The sequence below is a fragment of the Triturus cristatus genome, chromosome 4_1, assembly GCF_964204655.1.
Source record: "Triturus cristatus chromosome 4_1, aTriCri1.1, whole genome shotgun sequence".
Taxonomy (NCBI): Eukaryota; Metazoa; Chordata; class Amphibia; order Caudata; family Salamandridae; genus Triturus; species Triturus cristatus.
In genome coordinates this window covers 262377997-262401159 of record NC_140585.1, presented here as the reverse complement: position 1 = coordinate 262401159, position 23163 = coordinate 262377997, and the positions used below count along the sequence as shown (strand labels likewise).

The 23163-nt window shown below is 49.9% G+C and overlaps 1 protein-coding gene across 1 annotated transcript in view; it reads left to right on the top strand.

The window, feature by feature from the left end:
* Positions 1 to 23163, top strand: part of PTN (pleiotrophin) — a 336604-nt gene that overhangs the window by 208231 nt on the left and 105210 nt on the right. Inside the window, exon 4 of the mRNA XM_085652002.1 lies at positions 3021 to 3182. Coding sequence (XP_085508128.1) covers positions 3021 to 3182 — 162 coding nt within the window. The remainder of the gene's footprint in view (positions 1 to 3020; positions 3183 to 23163) is intronic.

Here is a 23163-nt window from a genome sequence, read left to right as displayed (position 1 = left end):
TAATTTAAGGTACAAATGTCACTGTCGGGCGCTGCATGTGTTTGTAAAGTCTTATCAGCGACTCCTGGATTTTTTTCAATATTTCTCCTGCTTATCAGTTCACAGTGCCAGGGAACTGTGCGCTCTATATGCATTTATTAATGCATTTGTTTACTTTAAACCGGATTCCAGTAGGTTATAATTACTCATTTTAGCACTGATGTTTTGGAGGGTACAAGAACCACGTCTTCTCGGTGGATGAGATTTGTTCAGAAACTTTAAGCCTGGGGATTTAGATTTCTTGCTCTGATAGTTGTTGTATGTTCTTACCCAGCCTTTGTTAGCACAGCCATTTAGTACATGGAACTAGAAAGTGCTGGTTAGACTGAAGACGTGTGTATTCCCTCTCTGTTATATTATTTTCAACTGTTTATTGTGAGTGTAATTATTTTCCACGGAATAAGACTGTCTGGAAACATGCTGTAGCTCAGTTTTCCTTTTGTGATTGTGTAATAAATGCCTTTTTATATTTTTAATGGGTGATTTTTCAACTTCTTGGGAGAAACGTTTAAAAGTAGCATTTCTAGAAGAGGGCTCCTGAAATTAGCAGAATACCTCACATATCATTGCTTTGCCATAATACAGAGTACATCACTTCCGTACTTTCCCATGGTGGCTCATTTACAGTTCTGGAAATTTGTGCGGACTTTTTTCCATCACTTTTCAAACAGATAGCGCTATTATTTATTGCCAGAGCGCATCAAGGTGTTTCTTGTCACTACGAGAGGACTTGCATTTCAAAATGAATGCTCTTCTGTTCGTATCACATGGCGACCAGGGATGCATTCTCTTTTAACACAGTTGGTGTACATTTCTGAGCAACAATATCCTTTGTCTGTGTTCCTGATACAAAGGACGATCACACAGTGTAAATGCTTCATTGACAACACACGTTGATTGATGTGCTATTATGTGTGTGTTTTCAGGAAATGTAGCTGGTGTGCTTGCATCTAAGTTTGTGTATTTCACAGCAAAAGTAATTCAAGGTGTGTGTCTACCAAGTGTTAAGTATTCATGTACCTTTCAGGCTCCTTCAGTGGGAGTGTTTTAGGGGATTGCATTATGTATTTTTGCGTACCCCTGCAAGGTCTCTGTATGCATGGCTGAAAGCAGTTCCCCTACAGGAGTGTTTATTTGTAAAGCATACAATGTGTGCTCATTTTTTGTCAGGCAGCATATTACTCTTGTTACTGTTTTGCTGCCTCTCATTCTCGTGTGCACTGGAAAAGAGGAGTGAGGATAGTATTTAATGTTCTTTGCGGCTCTTGTTCTGTGAGATTTCATGCAGCTGAAAGCAGCCCCGTCCTGTTCATTTTTTCTAGGTGTCAGAAGCAGACCTGCTGGCTGAGACCCTCTTGGTTACTCAGCGAGTCTGTTTCATTTTTGAAACATTTCTCCCGCCAGCCTGTTAATTTGTAAATGCATGAAGACAGGGGGAAGGTAAGATTCTTTCTGTTTCTCTAGTAAGCCATGGGCCGGACATTGGAGGAGGGGGAGGGTTAGAGCCGGCCACGGTATTAGAAACAAGAAGAATCTTACCTCCCCCCTTGTCTTCATGCATTTACGAATTAACAGGCTGAAAGACAAAATGTTGCAAAAATTAAACAGACTCGCTAAGTAACCAAGAGGGTCTCAGCCAGCATGTCTGCTACTGACGCCTCTGGAAACTTTCAAGGCAGCTCTAATCTCTGTGCGTCCTGCAGAGCCCGGAACGTGCACAGTAATTATCTACCGAGTGCGGGAAGCACGAGTCACCTACAAAGCATTGTGAGGGAAGCCGTTAACAACAAGCATTTGCAATGCAATAGGTCTCGCAGTTACACGAGTTAAAGCTATTGGCATTGTAAATGACAATGCCAATAGGAATTGTTATTTGCAATGTCAATAGCTCAAACTCCTATAAATGCGAGACCTATTGCATTGCAAATGCTTGTTTGTTTTCTGTCTGTACTTCGAGCAAATTCTCACTCTGCACTTCGATAGATACTAAAGTGCATAAGGCAGCAGCAAGTTAGGGGTCAGCTTTCAAAATGGTCTCTGTTCTCTTGCTTCACATTGCTTTTAACCTTAACGTCACTGAAATGTACTCAGTGTGCCTACTGGTCAGTGGTCATTAAAAGCAGCACCCAGTAAAAGCAGTTGTATTGGGAGGAGAGTACAAGGCTGAGAGGACAGCGTGACTGTCGTCTCAGAGGATAAGCGTTCCCATCATTCAGATTCCCTATTTTGTCCACCAGAGGTCACTCTTTTCTCATTTACACCAGTCTAGGCATGATTATTAGAAGTTCTATCTTTAAAAAGTAAAAACCGAAATCCACTATGGACAGATAAACACATTTAATCTTTCTCTTACAGTGTGGGGCCTGGTGCTCATCTGGCAGAGATTGCACAAGCCAAGGGCATCTTACTGTACAAAAGTTTTTGGGGGATTCCAAATTGGATGGGGCATAAAAAGGGCACCCCCAACTATTTGCAGTTTGGAAAGGAATGTATACATGGTTTGGGGCCACAGTTGCATTCATACACCACTGACAAGCTACTTAACCACAGCCCTGACACGTTTGTCAGGTTCATGCGTCACGCGTCATGGCATGCTCGAGTCTAGGTTTTTCCTGTGAATTCTGGGACTTGCAGTCTTGTGCATTCCATTATGAAATAGGACTGCAAGTCCCAGAATTAAAACGAAAAAAACCTGGACAGGGGCAGCATATCACGTATGAACCTGGGAAACGATGCAGCCATATAACCACCAGTTTGGGTGATAACTGATTTGCAAAAGGAAGCTGTCCCTGTAGGCCTCCCCCCTACAGGGGGCCACACATTGCAGTAGTTGGTCGATATGTGATACCTGCCAATGAACGATTTGTAATGCAGCTAGCAATTAGGTGACATTTCAAATTGCATTCTCCTTCACGTTTTATACCCCCCCGCCCCAACCCTCCTTTGACATCCGCTGATCCATCTCTTCTTGTCTTTTGCAGCGGAGTGCAAGTACCAGTTCCAAGCCTGGGGGGAGTGCGATCCCGAGACTGGGGTGAAGATCCGAAGCGGGAGCCTCAAGAGGGCCCTCCATGACGCAGAGTGCCAGAACACCGTCACCATCTCCAAGCCCTGCGGCAAGGTGAACAAGGCCAAGCCGGAAGGTAAGCAAGGTCGCTGAATGCAGACGTCCAGGGCCGGCTTTAGCGCTGGTGGCGCCCTGTGCGACAATGTTTGTTGGCGCCCCTCCCCCCCCCAATGACCACCTCCGTCAGGGATTCCCTCACTACCACCCTTCAACAGTGCCCCTCACGTCTCCGTAACTACTCTCTCACAGATGCATTAAATTAGTTTTATGGCACCACTGATACCATGTAGGGTGCCAGACCCTTTTACATCACACACATTACACAGAGACAATCAATTCAGTGGTGTAGCTAGCCCTTTGGCTGACCGTGGCGGTCACTGCGGTTGCTTCCCCACGGCGGCCAATTGAAGAGTGGGGGGGGATTGCCGCCCGAGACGGCAGGTAAGAGCGGGGGGAGGCTGGCCCCCGCTAAAACTCGTGCCACCAGGGGTGGACCGCCCCCCCCACCCCATGCTACGCCACTGAATCAATGAAACATGTGTAAATCAGTGTATGGGAAACGTTCCATAAGACAAAGGACTCCAATAGGAGTCATGTCATCCATACTTGTAGGCAGTATAGTTTAAGAGTGCTTGGTCTGGAGAAGCACACACTTAGAATATACAACTTAACACCGTGGTTGCGGTTTCTATTTAATTAATAAGAATTGATTTCTGCCGAAATGAACCCATTTTGCAACATTAGGATAATGAAAGACTGGGGAGAAAATCATAATGCTCTAACCTATACCATGCAGTTTTCATGCCGCTCTTTGATGACAGTTAATTGCTCGCTGCTCGACATTAGGATTTTAACTTATAAACTGTAAGTAACAATAGGATCTCTCTGACACAAGCAGTCATCTACTGACTTATTTACATTATATGCTCTTTGTGATGTGCATGGTAAACCTTCTTTGCCGCAGGCGTATTAACCCTCTGTGCTACCTTACGATGAATCAAAACTTCCACTCGACAAAACTCCAGGCCCTCTCCTGAAAGAACGTTAATCACCACATGTTTATTGTTGCCTCAAAATTGCTGGAGGCAAAGAATGCCATAATATATGTTGCACCGCCACAGAGCCAGCCCTGCCTACAACTTACTGATGGTGCGTGTAGAGAGCAGAGCTCGGCTCTATGTGGCTAGATCAACTAAATGAAACACCCAAACGTACACGCGAAACCTTTTATTTTATTTTATGGCCCAAAAGCAAAGCAAATATTTACTGCAGCGCATGGGTGGGCATAAAAACTTGCCTCTTGGTCTGTTTAACACTGTTCTCTCTCTTATATTTCTACGAAGATTAACATCGTGGAAAAGAAAGAGGGACAACAGTGTTCAACAGTGCAGGCTTTGGGCAGTGGGACTGGCTCCGATTTCAGAGCACAAATGGCGCCCCCCTGACCTTGTCACCTGGTGTGGTGGCACCGCCCAAAAACAGGCACTGCAGACGTCACAGTCATGGACCCCGGTCGGATTTAGAGCCGGTGGCGCCCAGTGCAAAAATCTTTTTGGGCGCCCCCGCCCATGACTTCCTTCCTTCTCAGGTTCCCTCACTACTATCCAGCAAAAGTGCCCCTCATCTCTCCGTAGCCTCTCTCAAATGCATTTCATTTGTTTTAAAGCGCTGGCAAAGGCTGGCTTTACTAATCCACTCAGCTATCCACATAAAAGACAGATCTGTTCTTTTCAGCGGGCATATTAACATTATGCACTACTTTATGGTGAGTCAAAACTGCCACTAAACAAAACTCGGATCTCTCTCTGAAGCAGGAACATTAATCACAAGAGTTATCTTGACATTTTTATTGCTGCCGGAAAGCAGGACCCACAAAGAACTCTGCAGCAGGTATTTTTAAATATTAAGTTATTGCTAAACACAGCGCCTCCCTCCCTCCTCCAGGTAGGTGCCCAGTGCCGCTGCACTAGTCGCACAGCCCTAAAGCTGGCCCTACATGGACCGTACAGAGACCTCATCAAATGGTTCTGATCTCTGCGTTCCTTCGATGTTTTTCCTGCACCCTGGCGCGTTGCCACATGGCTGCTGCTACTGTATGATATGAATTATTGAATGAAGTAGTGTCTTGGCGCTAAACTGATAAATGCCGACGCACGAAAGTGGATCCGCAGAAGGCGCAGACAGGCAGAAGATACATCAAGTGTGGAAAGAGAGCAGGGTAGGGAGATCAAGTAGAAGTAAAATCGCTGCGGACCTTAATTCTGGGGATTGTTCTCTGTAGAGACTGAGAACCAAAATCTGTCGAAGCAAATATTTTTTTTTCATTTTCACAACATTTTCCATGACATTTTGTTAATTTAATTTGCCATTTCTCATCTGAACATTGAGGGGTAGATTAACAACAAACTGCCGCATCTGTAGAGATGCATCAGTTTTCCATTCGCCAGCCTGCGATACCCTTGCGCCACCATGGTTGTGCCGTATTTACAATACGGTGCACCATGGCGCAAGGATTGACAGATGCGTCAGAAAGTCCGACACATCTGTTGGCCCAACATTGTTGGCCACCGCATTGCTGGAGTTGTGTTGCAAGCACAACGCAACTCCAGCAACGCATGTTGAGGCCTAATATTATTGTACTGCGTCACTCCTGCCTGCTCCAAGCAGGGATGAGGTTTTGATGCAGTGGCATCCTAGAAGTGACACCCTGAAATCTTGTAGATTTCACTGCGTCACTTTTACAAGGCTTTCCTGCGTGGGTACGCCCACCTGCATACATTAAACCTGACACAGGTATAATGTGACACAGGGCTTTACAACGTGACTCATCTAACCTGATGTGTCACGTTGTAAATTGGGCGCATTGTTTACGCCACCGCTGCGTCACAAAAGTGAAGAAACGGTGGCGCAAAAGTGTCGCAAGGGGCTTGTATATCTGCCCCTGAATGCTTTGCGTTCAAAATCACGTGAGATACCGGGAAGAAACTGGTTTGAGGAGAAATTGTCTGCTGCAGGACATTTTTGTGGCTGGTTTGAGGAGAAATTGTCTGCTGCAGGACATTTTTGTGGCTGGTTTGAGGAGAAAGCGTCTGCTGCAGGACATTTTTGTGGCTGGTTTGAGGAGAAAGCGTCTGCTGCAGGACATTTTTGTGGCTGGTTTGAGGAGAAATTGTCTGCTGCAGGACATTTTTGTGGCTGGTTTGAGGAGAAATTGTCTGCTGCAGGACATTTTTGTGGCTGGTTTGAGGAGAAAGCGTCTGCTGCAGGACATTTTTGCTCATATCAGTTTCCAGCAGGCGAAAATGATGCACAATTTCGCACCTTCCAAATCCTGAGCAATTTTGCAAAATTTGTGAATTTTGCAGTTGTCAAATTTTTTTTACCTGCGTCCAACTTTTTCTCATATTCATAGTGAGTGAACTGAATTCACTCCAGGGAAGTTCAGGTGCAGGATGGACTGCCATCCAAGAGGTGCATTTTAAAGAAAAAAATTCCAAATACATTGGCTAAAAAACTATAGGACTTACAGGTAGTTCAGAAGAGAAACTAATCAAAGAGATGGAAACATACCTAAGTCCAATATTTTTAAAAGCAGCAAAACAAAAATAATGTGGCAAAACCCTGTGTACGGTTTCTGTGCTGTTAATAATATGATGTTAAATATGCACGCCTTCCAGGGGTGCCACTCAAGCCAGCCTGTCAGAAGTGATCACTGATGTTCAGCCGTGTGAGTGCTGCCCGTTGTGGCAGGAGATGGCTCACAGTGGGAGTGGGCTGCTGGGAGCGCACGGCTGGTATCCAGGCTGGTAGGACTGGTGCAAAATACAAATAAAATACAGGACCACTGGAGTGATGTAATTTTGCTGCTACGGCATTTGCTGCATGATTATGGGTTTGCCGCATTTGCTGCATTATCCACCATCTGCTGCTTAATCTGCAGATTAAAACAAAAATCTTCTGACTAAAACGGATCAAAGTTACTAAAAACGCAGCAGAACATGTTGCTGCACGGTGGAAACCATTTACAAAGGATGATCGGTCACCTTTCTGTTGCTTATTGCTGCAATTGTTTGTTAAACTGGTATTAATTTGGCCAAACATTTCCCCAGACAGTGTTACAGTGCAACACAATGAAGTAATGCTTAACAAAATGTGCGGCATTAGGCTGCAAACTTTGCTTTTTGTTGCCACATAATTTAGTCAATTACGCCACAAAGTGGTCCTCCCCTTCCGCATAATTCCAATGGCCATGATTATAAGGGCTCAGATATTGTATTCATCCTTTAAGTTCCTGCTATGATCTCAGAGTCTACATTACTGCAATATGAGCACCACACATCTCCATGACAGTTTCAGTGGAAGCCACATTATAAACATGCTGCGCACCTCAGCCCCACCCCCATCTGCTCTCTTCCTCGCCCTCATACCGGCAGATGCCACAGGTTGTGGGGCTGGATCCACATGCACGTGGAATCACAGAGTCTACCCACAGACCTCTGCCCCGACTGCCAGCTTTTCAGGACACTCCTCCGGATAGCGACAGAAGCCCGCGGTGCCTCCTTCCGCCTCTGTATGAAGCCCTGCTGTAGCTGAAATAATTTCCATACATTTTTGCTTGTTTCTATCTGCACTTCAGATACTCTAAACATTCCATCCGTAATGTAGTGTATGATCCGCCTTATACTGACATTCACAAGCAAGACTACCATCAATTCAAGGTTGTCGACTATTCAGATGGTGGTGTTATGCGATACCGATGGTCGTCAGGGTTCCTTGGGAGCGTGTGGTCTTCTGGGTCTGCACACAGTGGGGAAGAATAGGGTTTATGTTGGTCCATGGGCCATTTGTTGCAACCAGTCGAGTGCAGCAAAACAGTCAGAAGAATGTTTTCATACCCTGAAACCGGTCCCAGGAAGCTTGTTTCCGGTCCAGGGAAGACCTGGCTTGGCAGTTCGGGTTGGACTGCTCCCATGAGGCACAGGGTCCAGACTGATTTGCATATGGCTGGGTCTGAACTGGGGTGGCAAAGTGAGCTAAAGAACGAGGATGGATTCAACCCAGATCTGTGACTGGGGGTGAGTGTCTGAAAGGTTTCAGCACTCCGTGCATCATTTCCTTGTGTTTGCTTGAAATGTGTTCACACTCCACAACGCTGGTGGTTCTCCTTCCATGCATTTGTTCCTTGTAGCTGGGCCAGCCTGACAGCCCCATATATCTTTTAAGTTTTTTAAATTTTATTCCGCCTTTGGTTTTGTTTTTTTCCTTAGTGACTAATTTGACTTTAGCTTTTGTATTCTGGCAAAGGTATTCAATAAACCTTGTCTTGACTCTGTTTGTCCATGAAGCTAAGACGGTAATTAGCTAGCTAGGAGGCACCTTAATGCATAAGAAATTCCTTCCCATCAGGGACTTGTAACCCCTTTTTATAGGGCGTATGTAAATTTCACTGACAGCTCATCTGCACTTGTTTTCTACTTAGCCTTGGAGATCAATTTCCAAGTAATTGGGCATTATAATAGTTTTTAACTCCTTATTTCCTACTATTTTGTCTCGAGGTGTATCTCTTTTTACTCCAGTTTATCAATTATCCTGAAAAAGCTTGAAATTCCTCAATTTTTCTGAGAACTAGCTTGTCTGTGGGCAAACAGAATAAAGTCTGACTGCATTAATCCTCCAGAATAAGGGTTACATCTACGTTTTTCTTAGTAACGTAAGATAGAAACCTGCTTTATTTGCCCAAATTGTTTTGCCCTTTCATATTCAGCATGAGCTTAACTACCGACCAAAGAGATAGCCGGCCAACGCTTTGGGACAGATCGCCTTTGGAGATTGTATCAATTGGAGAATGTTAACCTTAGATTTAATATGGGGCACATATGCATTAACATCTTTTACTTGGAGAGTTTTCTGACTGCCCTGAGAAGATTTAAATTGGAAGAGGAAGGCTTTTTGCTACAATTGTTTTCCAATGCTCTTAACAATTTGTTTTCTTCAAAGAGATTTTTAATGAACCAACGGTGGAGACATCAACATTAAGACTACTAGAAATAGATAGATTGTTTGAGGCTACCATGGCTAGGTGGTCAAGGTGAACATTTTTGGTATTCAAAAACAAAGTTAATTATTTTGTGATTTGATAAAAAGTTTAGTAATATGTGAAAATTATTGAGAAAGGGTTAGAAAAAAGGAAATGATCCAACCTGTTTACAGAATTGGTTATTCAGTATTAAGCTGGTCAGACTTATATTAAAATGAATGTTTATATAATAATTAATTATAAGGATAAAGTTAGCATCTTTGATGTGGATAGACTTAAGGCGTGGTGAACAAGTTCATTACACTACAAGAAGAAAGCCAATTAGCTACTAGCCTTTCTAAAGATGCCATTTACTTAAAAGTTACATTAAATTCAACTCAGGTTCATTGTAACAATTCTTTTGGTACCTTCAAGCATTAACTTTAGTTGTCCGATTCAGAGGATAGTACAACAGAGATGTCAGGGTACTCACCAATAGACTACTAGCCTTTCTACAGCAAAAACAGCAATTTGTGGTGTTTACTATTAGGATCTATCACAACACGTGTCCTACTTTTTAGTAAACAGCACCCTGTCATAGGGCTCTTATAGGACTACCTTGAGGGTGACCTAGTTATATTAAAAAGGAAGGTCTGGACATTGTCATTAGTTTAAATAGCATGTTGAGTTAGCAGGTTGGAAACTGCTCCACCAACCAGCAGTGGCAGATTGGGAGTCTTGCTTTGCTTGTCACACTCATGGTGGCACAATAAGTGCTGCAGTCCACAGCCGACACTTTATCTTACAGGCTCTGGGTACCCCTGATACTAGGGACCTACAGGTAAGTTACCTTATGCCAATTTGGTATAAGCCAAATAAACATACACTTTTAAAGGGTCAGAGTACTGGCACTGAGGTCTGGTTACCAGGTCTCAGTGTACTCTCAGTCGAAAAACCATCAGCACTAGTCAAAAAGTTTGGAGGTGACTATGCAATGTGTATGCCTGTTGGAAAGGCGTTCGCCGGAGGGGGGTTCGATACACGTCTTGCCCACCCCTTTGACCCACCTCTCCCAAGTAAGCCGAACCAGGTGCGCACACCCTGAGATGCACTACGAACAGAGTGACACCACACGTATTCTTTGTAGGACGATAGGTTCTTTTATCGATGATTTCAAGGGATCTTTATGATCCAAAAGGCAAGTAGTACAGCAGTGGCACAACGTACCACAAATCAGTCGTGGGGAATGGGGGTAGCGGGACAGTCTTTCAAGATAGTGTCTCTGCGAAATACCCTGCGGAAGCTCACAATCCTCGAGCTGGAGGGTGTCGTGTCTCTGGGCGATCTCTTACCGAGTCGTCCTCAAGGGGAGCGCCGCGAGTCTCTCAGCAGGCACAGGTGGTCGGAGTTCGGGAGCCGCGATTCCGTCAGCAGGGCTCAGATGGTTCAATAGCTGGGGGCCGCGAGTCACTCAGCAGGCCTAGGTGGTTCAGTGTTCGGGAGCCGCGACCTCGTCCGCAGGGCTCAGATGGTTCAATAGCAAGAGGCCGCGAGTCACTCAGCAGGCCCAGGTGACTTCAGCGTTCAGGAGCCGCGACAGCGTCAGCAGGCTCAGATGGTTCCAGGTCTTCTCTGTCCTTGTTTCTCCGGCACCCCTTGTTATACTCCACTGGTTCTTTGAAGTCCGGAGTGCTCGCAGAGGGGGGACTGGGGTGACGGAGGGGGTTCGGCGGGATTTCCTGCCGCTCACTTCTTTGGTCTTTTCAGGTGGGTCTGGGAGGGACCCCAGACGCTCGGTAGGGGAGGCGCCTGCTCCCCAGGGGCCTGGTGGCCGATTGAGTCCTCCCGGGGGAGGCGACCCGAGGTGTGACTGGGCTGGCGCCTCTGGGTCTGGCTCGAGGGTTCCCGCTCCCTCAGTTGGGCATGCGTGGTAGGGTGTTGAGTCTGTCAGGCCTCTGGCCGGCCCGCGGATCGGGGGTGGCTGAAGCGGCCGGAGTCGGAGATGTCGTGTCTTGAGGGTGGTTGCAGGTGGGCTGGATGATGGAGAGGGCAACGCCGTGAGGCCGGTCTCACACGTGTCCCCCCCAGCTGAAAGGCGTGGAGAACTACCCATCCACTGGGGGGTTCTCCTCGCCGAAGCGGAAGAACCGGGACAGGCCGTCGGCGTTGGCATGATCCGTCCCGGGGCGATGTTCGACAGTGAAATCCATCCCTTGGAGAGAGATGGACCATCGTAGTAGCTTGGGTTCTCCCCCCTCATCCGCATTAGCCACTGCAAGGGCCGGTGGTCCGTCTGTACTCGAAAATGGGTTCCGAACAAGTAGGGCCGCAGTTTCTTGAGGGCCCAGACTACGGCAAAGGTCTCTCGCTCTATAGTACTCCAACGCTGCTCTCTCGGCAGCAGCCTTCGGCTGATGAAGGCTATGGGCTGATCAATGCCCTTGTCATCGAACTGCGAGAGCACGGCCCCGATGCCGTGTTCGGATGCGTCGGTCTGGACCACAAACTCTTGGGAGTAGTCGGGGGCCTTGAGTACGGGAGCGGTGCACATGGCGGTTTTCAAGGCGTCGAACGCCTGCTGGCACGGAGTGGTCCACTGCACCTTCTGCGGAAGCTTTTTGGAGGTCAACTCTGTGAGGGGCCCTGCGATACTACCATAATTTTTAATGAACCTCCGGTAGTACCCCGTAAGGCCCAGGAAGGCCCGAACCTCTGTCTGCGTGGTGGGGGGCTCCCAGGACTTGATGGCGTCGATCTTCGGCTGGAGAGGGGCGACCTGGCCGCTGCCCACCTGATGCCCCAGGTAGACCACGGAGCCTTGCCCGAGCTGGCATTTGCTGGCCTTCACGGTTAGTCCGGCTTGGCGCAGGGCCATTAGTACTTGTCGGAGGTGCTGGAGATGCTCGTGCCATTGAGAGCTGAATACAGCGATGTCGTCAAGGTACGCTGCGCTGAACTCCTCGAGTCCGGCCAGGACCTTGTTCACCAACCGCTGGAACGTGGCTGGGGCGTTTCTCATCCCGAACGGCATGACCCTGAAGCGGTAGTGGCCATCTGGCGTGGAGAAGGCAGAGCGCTCTTTCGCTCCGTCCGTGAGAGCAATCTGCCAGTATCCGCAGGTCAGGTCGAAAGTGCTGAGGAACCGGGCGGCCCCCAGGCGGTCGATGAGCTCGTCGGCTCGGGGAATAGGGTGAGCGTCTGCGCGGGTGACCGCATTGAGCCCCCGATAGTCCACACAGAATCTTAGTTCGGGGGCGACCCCTGGGGAAGCCGCCTTCGGGACCAGAACCACCGGGCTGGCCCAGGGGCTGTTGGAGGGTTCGATTACTCTCAGGGTGAGCATCTTCTGTACCTCGGTCTTGATGCAGGTGCGGACCCGGTCAGGCACCCGGTAGGCTCGGTGTCTCACAGGCGGGCTGTCGCCGGTGTCCACGTCGTGGACACACCAGTCGGTAACCCTTGGAATGAGAGAGAAGAGGTCTGCGAATTGTCTGAGCAGCTGGCGGCAGTCGTCGGCCTGCTGGGGAGTGAGGGTGGTCGACAGTTTCACTCCCTCCACGGAACCGTCCAGTTCTTTCGTGCACAGGAGATCGGGCAGGGGTTCGGTGTCTTCTTCCGCCCCATCATCGGTGGCCAGTAGCAAACTTAATTCCGTCCTTACAAAGTGGGGCTTGAGACGGTTCACGTGGAGGACCCGGAGGGGGTTCCGTGGGGACTGCACGTCGACCAGATACGTGACCTGGCTCTTCCGCTCGACCACCTTGAAGGGACCAGTCCATTTGTCTTGTAGGGCGCAGGGTTTCACCGGAGCCATGACCAAAACCTGCTGGCCCGGCTGGAACTCGACCAGGGTTGCGTTCTGGTCATACCAGCGCTTCATTTCTTCTTGGCTGGCCTCGAGGTTAGCCTCTGCAAGTTCTCTAAACTTCCTCGTCTGGTTGCGGAGCGCCAGGATGTAGCGGAACACATCAGGGGGTGTCCCCCGGGGGCTTGTCTCCCAGCCCTCTTTGACCAGGCTCAGGGGCCCTCGGACGGGATGTCCGTACAGCAGTTCGAAGGGGCTGAACCCCAGAGACTTTTGGGGGACTTCTCGGTATGCGAACAGGAGGCAAGGGAGGAGGACGTCCCATTTCCGGCGCAGGGGCTCTTCGAGGCCCAGGATCATTCCCTTCAGGGTTCGGTTGAAGCGTTCCACTAGGCCGTTGCCCTGGGGGTGGTAGGGGGTCGTGAACTTATACGTGACTCCGCACTGCTGCCACAGGGACTTCATGTAGCGGGATATAAAGTTAGTGCCGCGATCACTCACAACCTCGGGGGGAAATCCGACACGGGAGAAGATCCCCATGAGAGCCCGGCCCACCACGGGAGCCGTCACGGTGCGGAGGGGGATGGCCTCGGGGTAGCGGGTGGCATGGTCCACCAGGACAAGGATGAATCGGTGGCCCTGGGCGGTCTTCGGATCCAGGGGTCCCACGATGTCGATGCCGACCCGCTCGAATGGGGTACTCACAACGGGGAACGGTTGTAAGGGAGCTTTGCGTTTTCCGCCACTCTTCCCACTGCCCTGGCACGTGAGGCAGGACTTGCAGTGTGCTTCTACATTCGCTCGCATCTTGGGCCAATAGAAGTGGGTCACCAATCGCTGGTATGTCTTGTCTTGGCCTAAGTGTCCTGCCAAGGGTACATCGTGGGCCAGGCCCAGGAGGAGGCTCCGGAACCGCAGGGGTACCACCAGTACTCGTGCTGCGCCTAGCTCGGCGGACTTTTGCTCGCTGTATAGGAGGCCATTGTCCCAATAGACCCAATGGGTTCCGGTTCGGTCACCGGCGGCCTGGGCTTCGGCTTGTTGTCTAAGTCCCTCGAGGGAGGGGCAGGTGGTCTGTTCCTGGCAGAACTCTTCGCGGGAGGGCCCCCCTTCGCAGCGCCACTGGGCCAACTCGGGCAGTTCTTCGAGTTCCGTCGGGGCCTCTGGGGCGGAAGGTTCCGATCCTTCCCCTGGGTTAGTGTCTCCTTCTCCCTCGGAAGGAGGGTTGTCTGCTTCTGGGAGGGGGTCCCGGCTCTCGGGGATAGTGTTCGGTAAGAGGGCTTCACCGCCCTTGGAGGGAGGCACTCGTGCGGTCATGGAGCGCGTGGTGGCGCAGACCCATTCTGGTAGGCCCATCATCTCCAGGTGGGCTCTTTGTTCTACTTGCCCCCATGGGGAACTCTCCAGGTCGTTGCCCAGGAGGCAGTCTACGGGCTGCGATGTCCGGACCGCTACCTTCAGTTCTCCGGAGACCCCTCCCCACTCGAAGGGCACCAGCGCCATCTGGCAGAGGCTCTCAGAATTGTCGGAGGATACGACCGGACAGAGGGCCCCGGTTAGGATCTGGTCTTCTGAAATTAGGCTGCGGTGGACCGCGGTGACACTCGCCCCGGTGTCGCGAAGGCCCTCGACTCGGTGGCCGTTGATGGTCACCCGCTGTCGGTATTTTTCTGTGTTGGCGGGCAAGGGTGTCCCGGGGACCATTTCTCGATCACCAAGGGAGACCAGGGCCATGGCCGCCGGTTCCCATTCCTCGGAGTCTTCCATCTCTTCCCCCAGAGCCACGGAGGCCATCTGCCGGGCCGTGGGGTTGGTCGTTGTGGTTCGCTGATACTGGGGACACTGTGGGTCATTGGCGTAGTGTCCGGGCTGCTGGCAGCGGAAGCAGGTGATCCTAGCTCGTGGACCTGGTCGTCCTGGGGCTCCGGTGCTTGCTGGGGACTGTGCCGAACCCGCCGCTGGTGGGCTGCTGGGGGGGCTGGTTGAGGACCCCCCGGGGAAGTCTCTGGGTCGGCCGTGGTTCCCTCCGCCCCTCTGGCGGGGGGGACCCTGACTGTGGCGGCCGTAGTCCCCCACGGGGCCCCGGGTGGCCCGGGTGTTCACCCAACGATCAGCCTCAGCGGCCAGCTTCCGAGGGTCGGTGAGTTTACTGTCCAGGAGATGCTGGCGCAGTTCTATAAAGCAATTGGCCGCTAAATGTTCCCAGGCAATCAGATCGAACAGTTCTTCGAATGAGTTTGAGTTTGAAAGTATTTTTTAAAGCGCACGTATACCAGCGGTTTCTTGGCGCTATGGCTGACGGGGACTGAGGTTAGAAGCAGGGAGGGAAGGGGGAGCGTTTATTCAAAGGACTTTGTGAATAAGTGGGTTTTAAGGCATTTACGGAACTGTGAATAGAGGGTAATGGAGCGAAGTTCAAGGGGAAGGGAATTCCAGAGGGTAGGGGCAAGAATAGCAAATTTAGATCCTCCCCACTTCTTTCTCCGGAAGCGTGGGATGGTGAGGAGGAACTGGGAGGAGGAACGTAAAGCCCTGGTGGGGATATATGAGGCAATCTCAGAAGAGATGAAGGCTGGCGCCAAGCCCGATCGGGCCAAAAAGGTAATGGATGCGAGCTTGAATTGAATTCTAGCTCGCACGGGGAGCCAATGTAGTGAATTCAGAAGTGGGGTGGAATGGTGAAATTTAGGGAGATTGAAAACCAGGCGAGCCGCCTGGTTTTGTATCTGTTGTAGGCGACGCAAACTGTATGCGGGGATGCCGGCATACAGGGCGTTCCCATAGTCCAGGCGGGACATCACCATGGCCAAGATAATGAGTTTGAGGGCAGAGAAGGTGAAGAAGCGGGACACCCTGCGTATAGTGCGCAGTGAGAGGAAAGAAGAGGATACCACAGAGCTGACCTGGGAGTGAAGGGTGAGTTGAGAATTAAGTTTTATGCCTAAAGTTTTAACTGAGGAAGAGGGAGCAGGAGAGGGACCAAGGGAGGGGGGCCAGAAGAGAGGGGACCAGGGGCTGGATGAACCGCCCGTCAACACCAACTCGGTTTTATCAGGGTTGAGTTTCAGGTGGTTGTGGTTCATCCAGTCCCTGATATGAAGCATGACAGTTTGGAAATTAAGAACAGCAGAGGGAGAAGAGAGATTAAAGACCAGCTGGAGGTCATCCGCATAATTGAATACGGTGACCTCCATCTGTTGAAGAGAAAAAATTAAAGGGGCAATATACAAATTAAACAGAAGGGGAGAGAGAGAGGAACCTTGGGGGACCCCGCACTGAACTTTCCGGATGTCCGCTGTGAAATCACCCAGGCGGACAGCCTGGGTGCGGTTGCTCAGGAAGGAGGATAACCAGACCAGGGCAGTCCCCCCGATCCCCGCCGCCTCGATACGGGAGAGTAGGATGTTATAATCCACTGTATCAAAGGCGGCTGAGAGATCGAGGAGCACAAGGGCCTGGTGCTGATTAGTATCCATACCCTCCCTGAGGGTGTCTAGAACCGACATAACAACGGACTCCGTAGAGTGTGCGGGGCGGAAGCCAGCTTGGCGGGGGGCAAGGGCTTCGTGCTTCTCCACAAAGGAACTCAGGGCGCGAGTGACGTGGCGCTCGAGCACTTTAGCCAAAAATGGCAAAAGGGAGATGGGGCGGAAATTGGCTGGGACAGAAGGATCTGCCCCCGGTTTTTTCAAAATGGGCACAATTACCGCGGATTTCAGGGAGCTGGGGACTATGCCTTGAGAAAGGGAGCTATTTAGGAGGTGAAGGGGAGGGTCTGGGCAAGAAACAAAGATGTGACGGAGGATATGGGCAGGACAGGGATCGTGCGGGGAGCCAGATTTGATCAGAGGCATCAAAGAGGTAAGACTTTCCTTAGTGATAGGAGGAAAGGTGGTCAGTGCGCCCTTGGGGGGAGGACATCGAGGATCATCAAAAGATGGGGAAGGAGGAGGGATGTTGGCCTTGATGGTTGAAATTTTGTGAATGAAATAATCATTGAGAGAGAGGCAAAGATCTTCAGACGGTGGAGACCTTGCTGCCCTTGATCCACCCGTCCAAGGCTCGGCTGTAAAAGTTCACGTATTCTACCCACGCGGTGCCCGGTATCTTCTTGCAATCTCGGAACCGTTGTCGGTACATTTCGGGGGTGAGTCCGTACCGGCCCACGAGGGCTTCCTTCATGTGGCTGTAGGAGTTCATGACCGTGGAGGGCAGATCTAGCAGAGTGTCTCTTCCTTCGCTTAAGAACCGGCCCCATAGGCCAGCCCCCCAATCCTTTTGCGGGACTCGGTGAGAGGTCATGGCGACTTCGTAGGCCTTAAACCACTGCTGGATATCATCGTTCTTATAATACTCCTTTACCACATCCTTGGGGATGTGAACTTTGGTTTCCCCGGTGGGATCGGACGGTGGATTCCCGGGTGGCTGTGACTTTTCGTTTCTAGCCCGCCACTCAATCTCCTTCAGGCCGCGTTCATGTTCTAGCTGGAGTTTCTTTTCGTCGTGCTCCCTTTGGAGTCTCTTCTCTTCGAGTTCCCCTTGTAGCCGTAACTGCTCGACGGCTAACTTCTTCTCTGCCAGTTTTATCTCTCCCTCGATTTTTAGTTTTGCCAGTTCAAGTTCGTGGTTTCGGCTTCTCTCTCGGTCCGCTAGTTCCTCGGGGGACAGGTTCCCCTCTGGCCCGTTGTTTCTTGCCGGGATGCTTGGTGGTTCATGGGTAGAATCCCCTTCCGTTTGGGTCGGGGGCGCCCCCGTCTCGACCCAGGCTTTCAGTACTTTCTGGAAGTCTTCCTTTGTGCTTAGTCCGGTGGTAGCGATGCCAAGGTCTTTGCAAAACTGTTTTAATTCTCTATGCGTGTAATAGTCCAATTGATCCTCTCGGAACGGTGAGCTTACTTCGGTACCTGCGGCACCCAGGGAGGTTTCTCCTTCCATCTCTGTTTGGTAGTGCGTCAGTCGTTCACTGCACGCTCTCTTTCGGTGTCGGCTCGGATCCCGTCGTCTGCCACCAAATGTTGGAAAGGCGTTCGCCGGAGGGGGGTTCGATACACGTCTTGCCCACCCCTTTGACCCACCTCTCCCAAGTAAGCCGAACCAGGCGCGCACACCCTGAGATGCACTACGAACAGAGTGACACCACACGTATTCTTTGTAGGACGATAGGTTCTTTTATTGATGATTTCAAGGGATCTTTATGATCCAAAAGGCAAGTAGTACAGCAGTGGCACAACGTACCACAAATCAGTCGTGGGGAATGGGGGTAGCGGGACAGTCTTTCAAGATAGTGTCTCTACGAAATACCCTGCGGAAGCTCACAATCCTCGAGCTGGAGGGTGTCGTGTCTCTGGGCGATCTCTTACCGAGTCGTCCTCAAGGGGAGCGCCGCGAGTCTCTCAGCAGGCACAGGTGGTCGGAGTTCGGGAGCCGCGATTCCGTCAGCAGGGCTCAGATGGTTCAATAGCTGGGGGCCGCGAGTCACTCAGCAGGCCTAGGTGGTTCAGTGTTCGGGAGCCGCGACCTCGTCCGCAGGGCTCAGATGGTTCAATAGCAAGAGGCCGCGAGTCACTCAGCAGGCCCAGGTGACTTCAGCGTTCAGGAGCCGCGACAGCGTCAGCAGGCTCAGATGGTTCCAGGTCTTCTCTGTCCTTGTTTCTCCGGCACCCCTTGTTATACTCCGCTGGTTCTTTGAAGTCCGGAGTGCTCGCAGAGGGGGGACTGGGGTGACGGAGGGGGTTCGGCGGGATTTCCTGCCGCTCACTTCTTTGGTCTTTTCAGGTGGGTCTGGGAGGGACCCCAGACGCTCGGTAGGGGAGGCGCCTGCTCCCCAGGGGCCTGGTGGCCGATTGAGTCCTCCCGGGGAAGGCGACCCGAGGTGTGACTGGGCTGGCGCCTCTGGGTCTGGCTCGAGGGTTCCCGCTCCCTCGGTTGGGCATGCGTGGTAGGGTGTTGAGTCTGTCAGGCCTCTGGCCGGCCCGCGGATCGGGGGTGGCTGGGGCAGCCGGAGTCGGAGATGTCGTGTCTTGAGGGTGGTTGCAGGTGGGCTGGATGATGGAGAGGGCAACGCCGTGAGGCCGGTCTCACAATGCCTGTCTCTCATTATTATGCAACGTAAAGCCCTTACCATATTTGTTATAGAGTTCACAATTTAAAAGCCTATCCTACTTTATTTGCTGCTGGATAACATCATACATAGCCCCTTTCTACCATATTTGACATGGGACCTGTTTTTACAATGTCTCTATCAGTTATGAACAATGGAACTACTTCACAGGTGCCATAACGCATCTCCTGCCCAATCAAATGTAAGTAACGAGCAAGATCAACAATGGGGTGGAGCCAGAGGGTGGGTGGAGGGAGCCCTGTTCCCGTTTTCGTCCCAGTAGCAACTGGTGGAAAAATGTGCTGTTACATAATACCGCTCATGAATGCTTTTTAATTTTTCTCAAGGCTGCAAGCTTGCTGTGTGCAATATATCTTTTCCAGAGTACTGACAACTTTTGTATTAATAAAAACAGTTCATAAAAAAAACAAGCATTTGCAATGCAATAGGACTCCAAATTACGCGAGAACTATTGTATTGCAAACGGTAGCCATCACGGACAACGGGAGGTGGGGAGGCACGGACAACGGGAGTGAGGGGGGGAAAGGCACAGACAACTGGATTGCGGGTGGGGAGAGGAGGGGCGAAGATACGGACAATGGGAGGGAGGGGGGAGTAGAGAAGGCAGTAGGAGAACCTCATTAAAGAAAATAATGCTCACAGTCTAAATAACACATACCGTGTAACACTCGAAGTAAAGGGGCCAGTAGTCATGGGAGGGTACAAATGACAACATGGCCGCAATAAGGAGGGACTAACAAGCCTATAAACGAATCCAAAGGCAGCATTTATAAAGAATCCAAAGGCAGCATTTATAAAGACATAAGCCAATGAAGAATATAGGCGGGGGAGTGGGCGGGGCTTCCCTCACCTACTGAATTACAGCAGATATTCACAAGAGCAGTGCTTGCTCACTGACTCTAGGCTCGACCGAACAATGGGGTGGAGCCAAAACCCCTCACTCTATAATGGTTTTAAAATTATTTTCTTCTTGCTACATGAGTTCTAGGGGACACCACAGCTGTGTCTAGTCATCCCTAACAGCAGTTTACTTTCCTTGACTATGTGTTCCTCCATTTATTGGAGTCTGATTTAGAGTGCTGTGGATGGACTATATTCGTTTGGCATGGTGGAGAACTTTACGACTGCCATTTCGAGGGTACTCCACCCGCTGTATTTAGGAACATCTTCTGGCCTAGTGGACATCGGTTGCATTAAAAGCGTGTTGTGCGGCTCCAACAACATGGGGAGGCAGTACGACACTCTTTCAATATATTTGCATTTTCAAAAATGAAATTCCAAAGCTGGATTTGAGAGTTTTCTCCCATAGTGTGGAGGCCATGAACATGTTTCACTTACCACCACGTTTTGGATGCTGGTCTTTGGAAGTAAAACATGCCATTTGTTCTCCCACACTAAATAAGGTGTAAACAAATGGCAAACCTCTGATGGCCCAACGGATGTATGTCAGCAGTGGAGATAGAGCAGTCGCGTTGCTTACATGATGACGGTTGGCCCGACTCTAAGGGGCATATCAACAAGGGCTTTATCTCTGTTTTTTTGGCTTTAAAAGCCAAAAATGCAGAGATAAAACTAGCACCCTATCAACAACAAGGTGCTAACATGCAAATTCGCATGTTAGCACCTCTTTACTCTACGCTTCCCCTTGCATCTCTAATGAGATGCAAAGGGGGCGTTCCAGAGTAAAATAATAGGAGAAATGTAGCTAACAGACATTTCTCCTATTATCAAGAATATCGCTAACCCTGTTAGAGACAAAAAAAACAGCGCTAACCGCGGTTAACGCTGCTTTTTTACGTCTGGTATTTTTCTGACTTAGCCATGATATCCTATGGAAGGTGGATATCATGGCTAAGTTTGTCTGTCCCCATCAACAAGCTAACGTGAGATTATCGCTGGGTTTCCAGCGATAATCTCACGTTAGCCACTTAGCGTGAGGATTTTTATCGCTATTGAGATAAGCGTTGCTAATAGCACGCTATCTCAGCGATAAAAATCAACGCTAGCCGGCGATAATTATCCTAGCGCTAAGAGCGCTGAGCGATAATTATCGCCGGGTGTTGTTGATATGCCCCTTAATGAGGTGAATGGACGTTCAATGTGGCAAAAAGGATACTTTGTTGTAACGGAGTACCCTTCCCGCTGCACTCTGAATGAGGCCAGTGTGTGAAATGCTCTCCAGCAGTATGGACTTTATTCTACATACTCGGCTTCCCACCTCAAGCAGAAGGCCATGATTTGCCCTCTGTTGGGCTTTCATTTTTTTGGGGGTGCTGATACGTCACTATTCTTGTTAGCATTGACTGGACTGTAAATATTTACTTGTCTATATTTCTTTAAAAATCACCGTGCTATCCCACAAATGACAGCATAATGAATATTTTAGGATGGCACATAGTCAAAGACATCAACCCTAAAGTGGTTCGACCCTCCTCCTCTCCTGGACCACTGTGCATCAACCACTGGGCATTCGTGTCACCAGTGTGCACCCTGAATATCAAATACACAATATCAGTGGGACAGAAATTGACAGATAAAATATATTTTTTAAATATCTACAGGTATGTAAGTGTATATTTTTTATACCTACTTCCACCGATATGAACCTACTCAGTACATGTATCTTCAAGCCAGTAGATATGGAATAGCAAATCTGTACTTCCCCCATATGCACTTTCCTTTCAATGTTTTGCCCCTCCGTATTCGATCTCGATATTCTTGGTGTCAGTATTCAGTAGTGCACCCATCACACTCAGTGCACCCTTCACACTCAGTGCACCCTTCACACTCAGTGCACCCTTCACACTCAGTGCACCCTTCACACTCAGTGCACCCATCACACTCAGTGCACCCATCACACTCAGTGCACCCTTCACACTCAGTGCACCCTTCACACTCAGTGCACCCATCACACTCAGTGCACCCTTCACACTCTGTGCACCCTTCACACTCAGTGCACCCATCACACTCAGTGCACCCATCACACTCAGTGCACCCTTCACACTCAGTGCACCCTTCACACTCAGTGCACCCATCACACTCAGTGCACCCTTCACACTCAGTGCACCCTTCACACTCGGATGTACTTCCCTCCAATTGAAAGTACAAATGAGAACCATTCCCAGGCGTAATTCAAACATATTTTCTTTCCAAAATTAGCTGATAAATCAATTGAGTGAACTCATTTAAGACATTTCAAGCAGAAATAAGCTCTAATTTCAAGATTACAAGGGTGCTGACAAGATGAAAGTGTTGTGCACTTGCCCGTCGTGGCGGGGTCATTTTAATTATGCCATTGAAATGTGCTAAATTCCCGTATTTTGCTGTTCCAGAAATTTCTCCATTATGAGAGTTCACAAAATAGTTTTAACAAAACGGTTTTACGAAGAAAAAAAGCCTCGCGAGATTCCAGCGAAAGGCTGGTTTGCACGGAAAATACCTTGTGAGAGACATGCTTTCCGGTGGAAAGCTTGCAAGACTTTTTTTTATGCTAAGTGCACACACGCTTAAAAAAACTCACGAGGTACCAGCAAACATTTCACTATGAAACTGTAATTTCATTACATTTTGTGAGAAGCAAAGACATGGTTTCGCACACCTTGGCTCTCCTGGAGGTGCAGTGTTCTCCCTGGCAGTGAGGCTGCATGGTTTGGGCAGCGTTCTCCCTGGCAGTGTGGCTGCATGGTTTTTGCAGCGTTCTCCCTGGCAGTGTGTGGCTGCATGGTTTGTGCAGGTTTCTCCCTGGCAGTGTGTGGCTGCATGGTTTGTGCAGCGTTCTCCCTGGCAGTGTGGCTGCATGGTTTAGGCAGCGTTCTCCCTGGCAGTGTGGCTGCATGGTTTAGGCAGCGTTCTCCCTGGCAGTGTGGCTGCATGGTTTGGGCAGCGTTCTCCCTGGCAGTGTGGCTGCATGGTTTGGGCAGCGTTCTCCCTGGCAGTGTGGCTGCATTGTTTGTGCAGCGTTCTACCTGGCAGTGTGGCTGCATGGTTTGTGCAGCGTTCTCCCTGGCAGTGTGGCTGCATGGTTTTGGCAGCGTTCTCCCTGGCAGTGAGACTGCATGGTTTGGGCAGCGTTCTCCCTGGCAGTATGGCTGCATGGTTTTTGCAGCGTTCTCCCT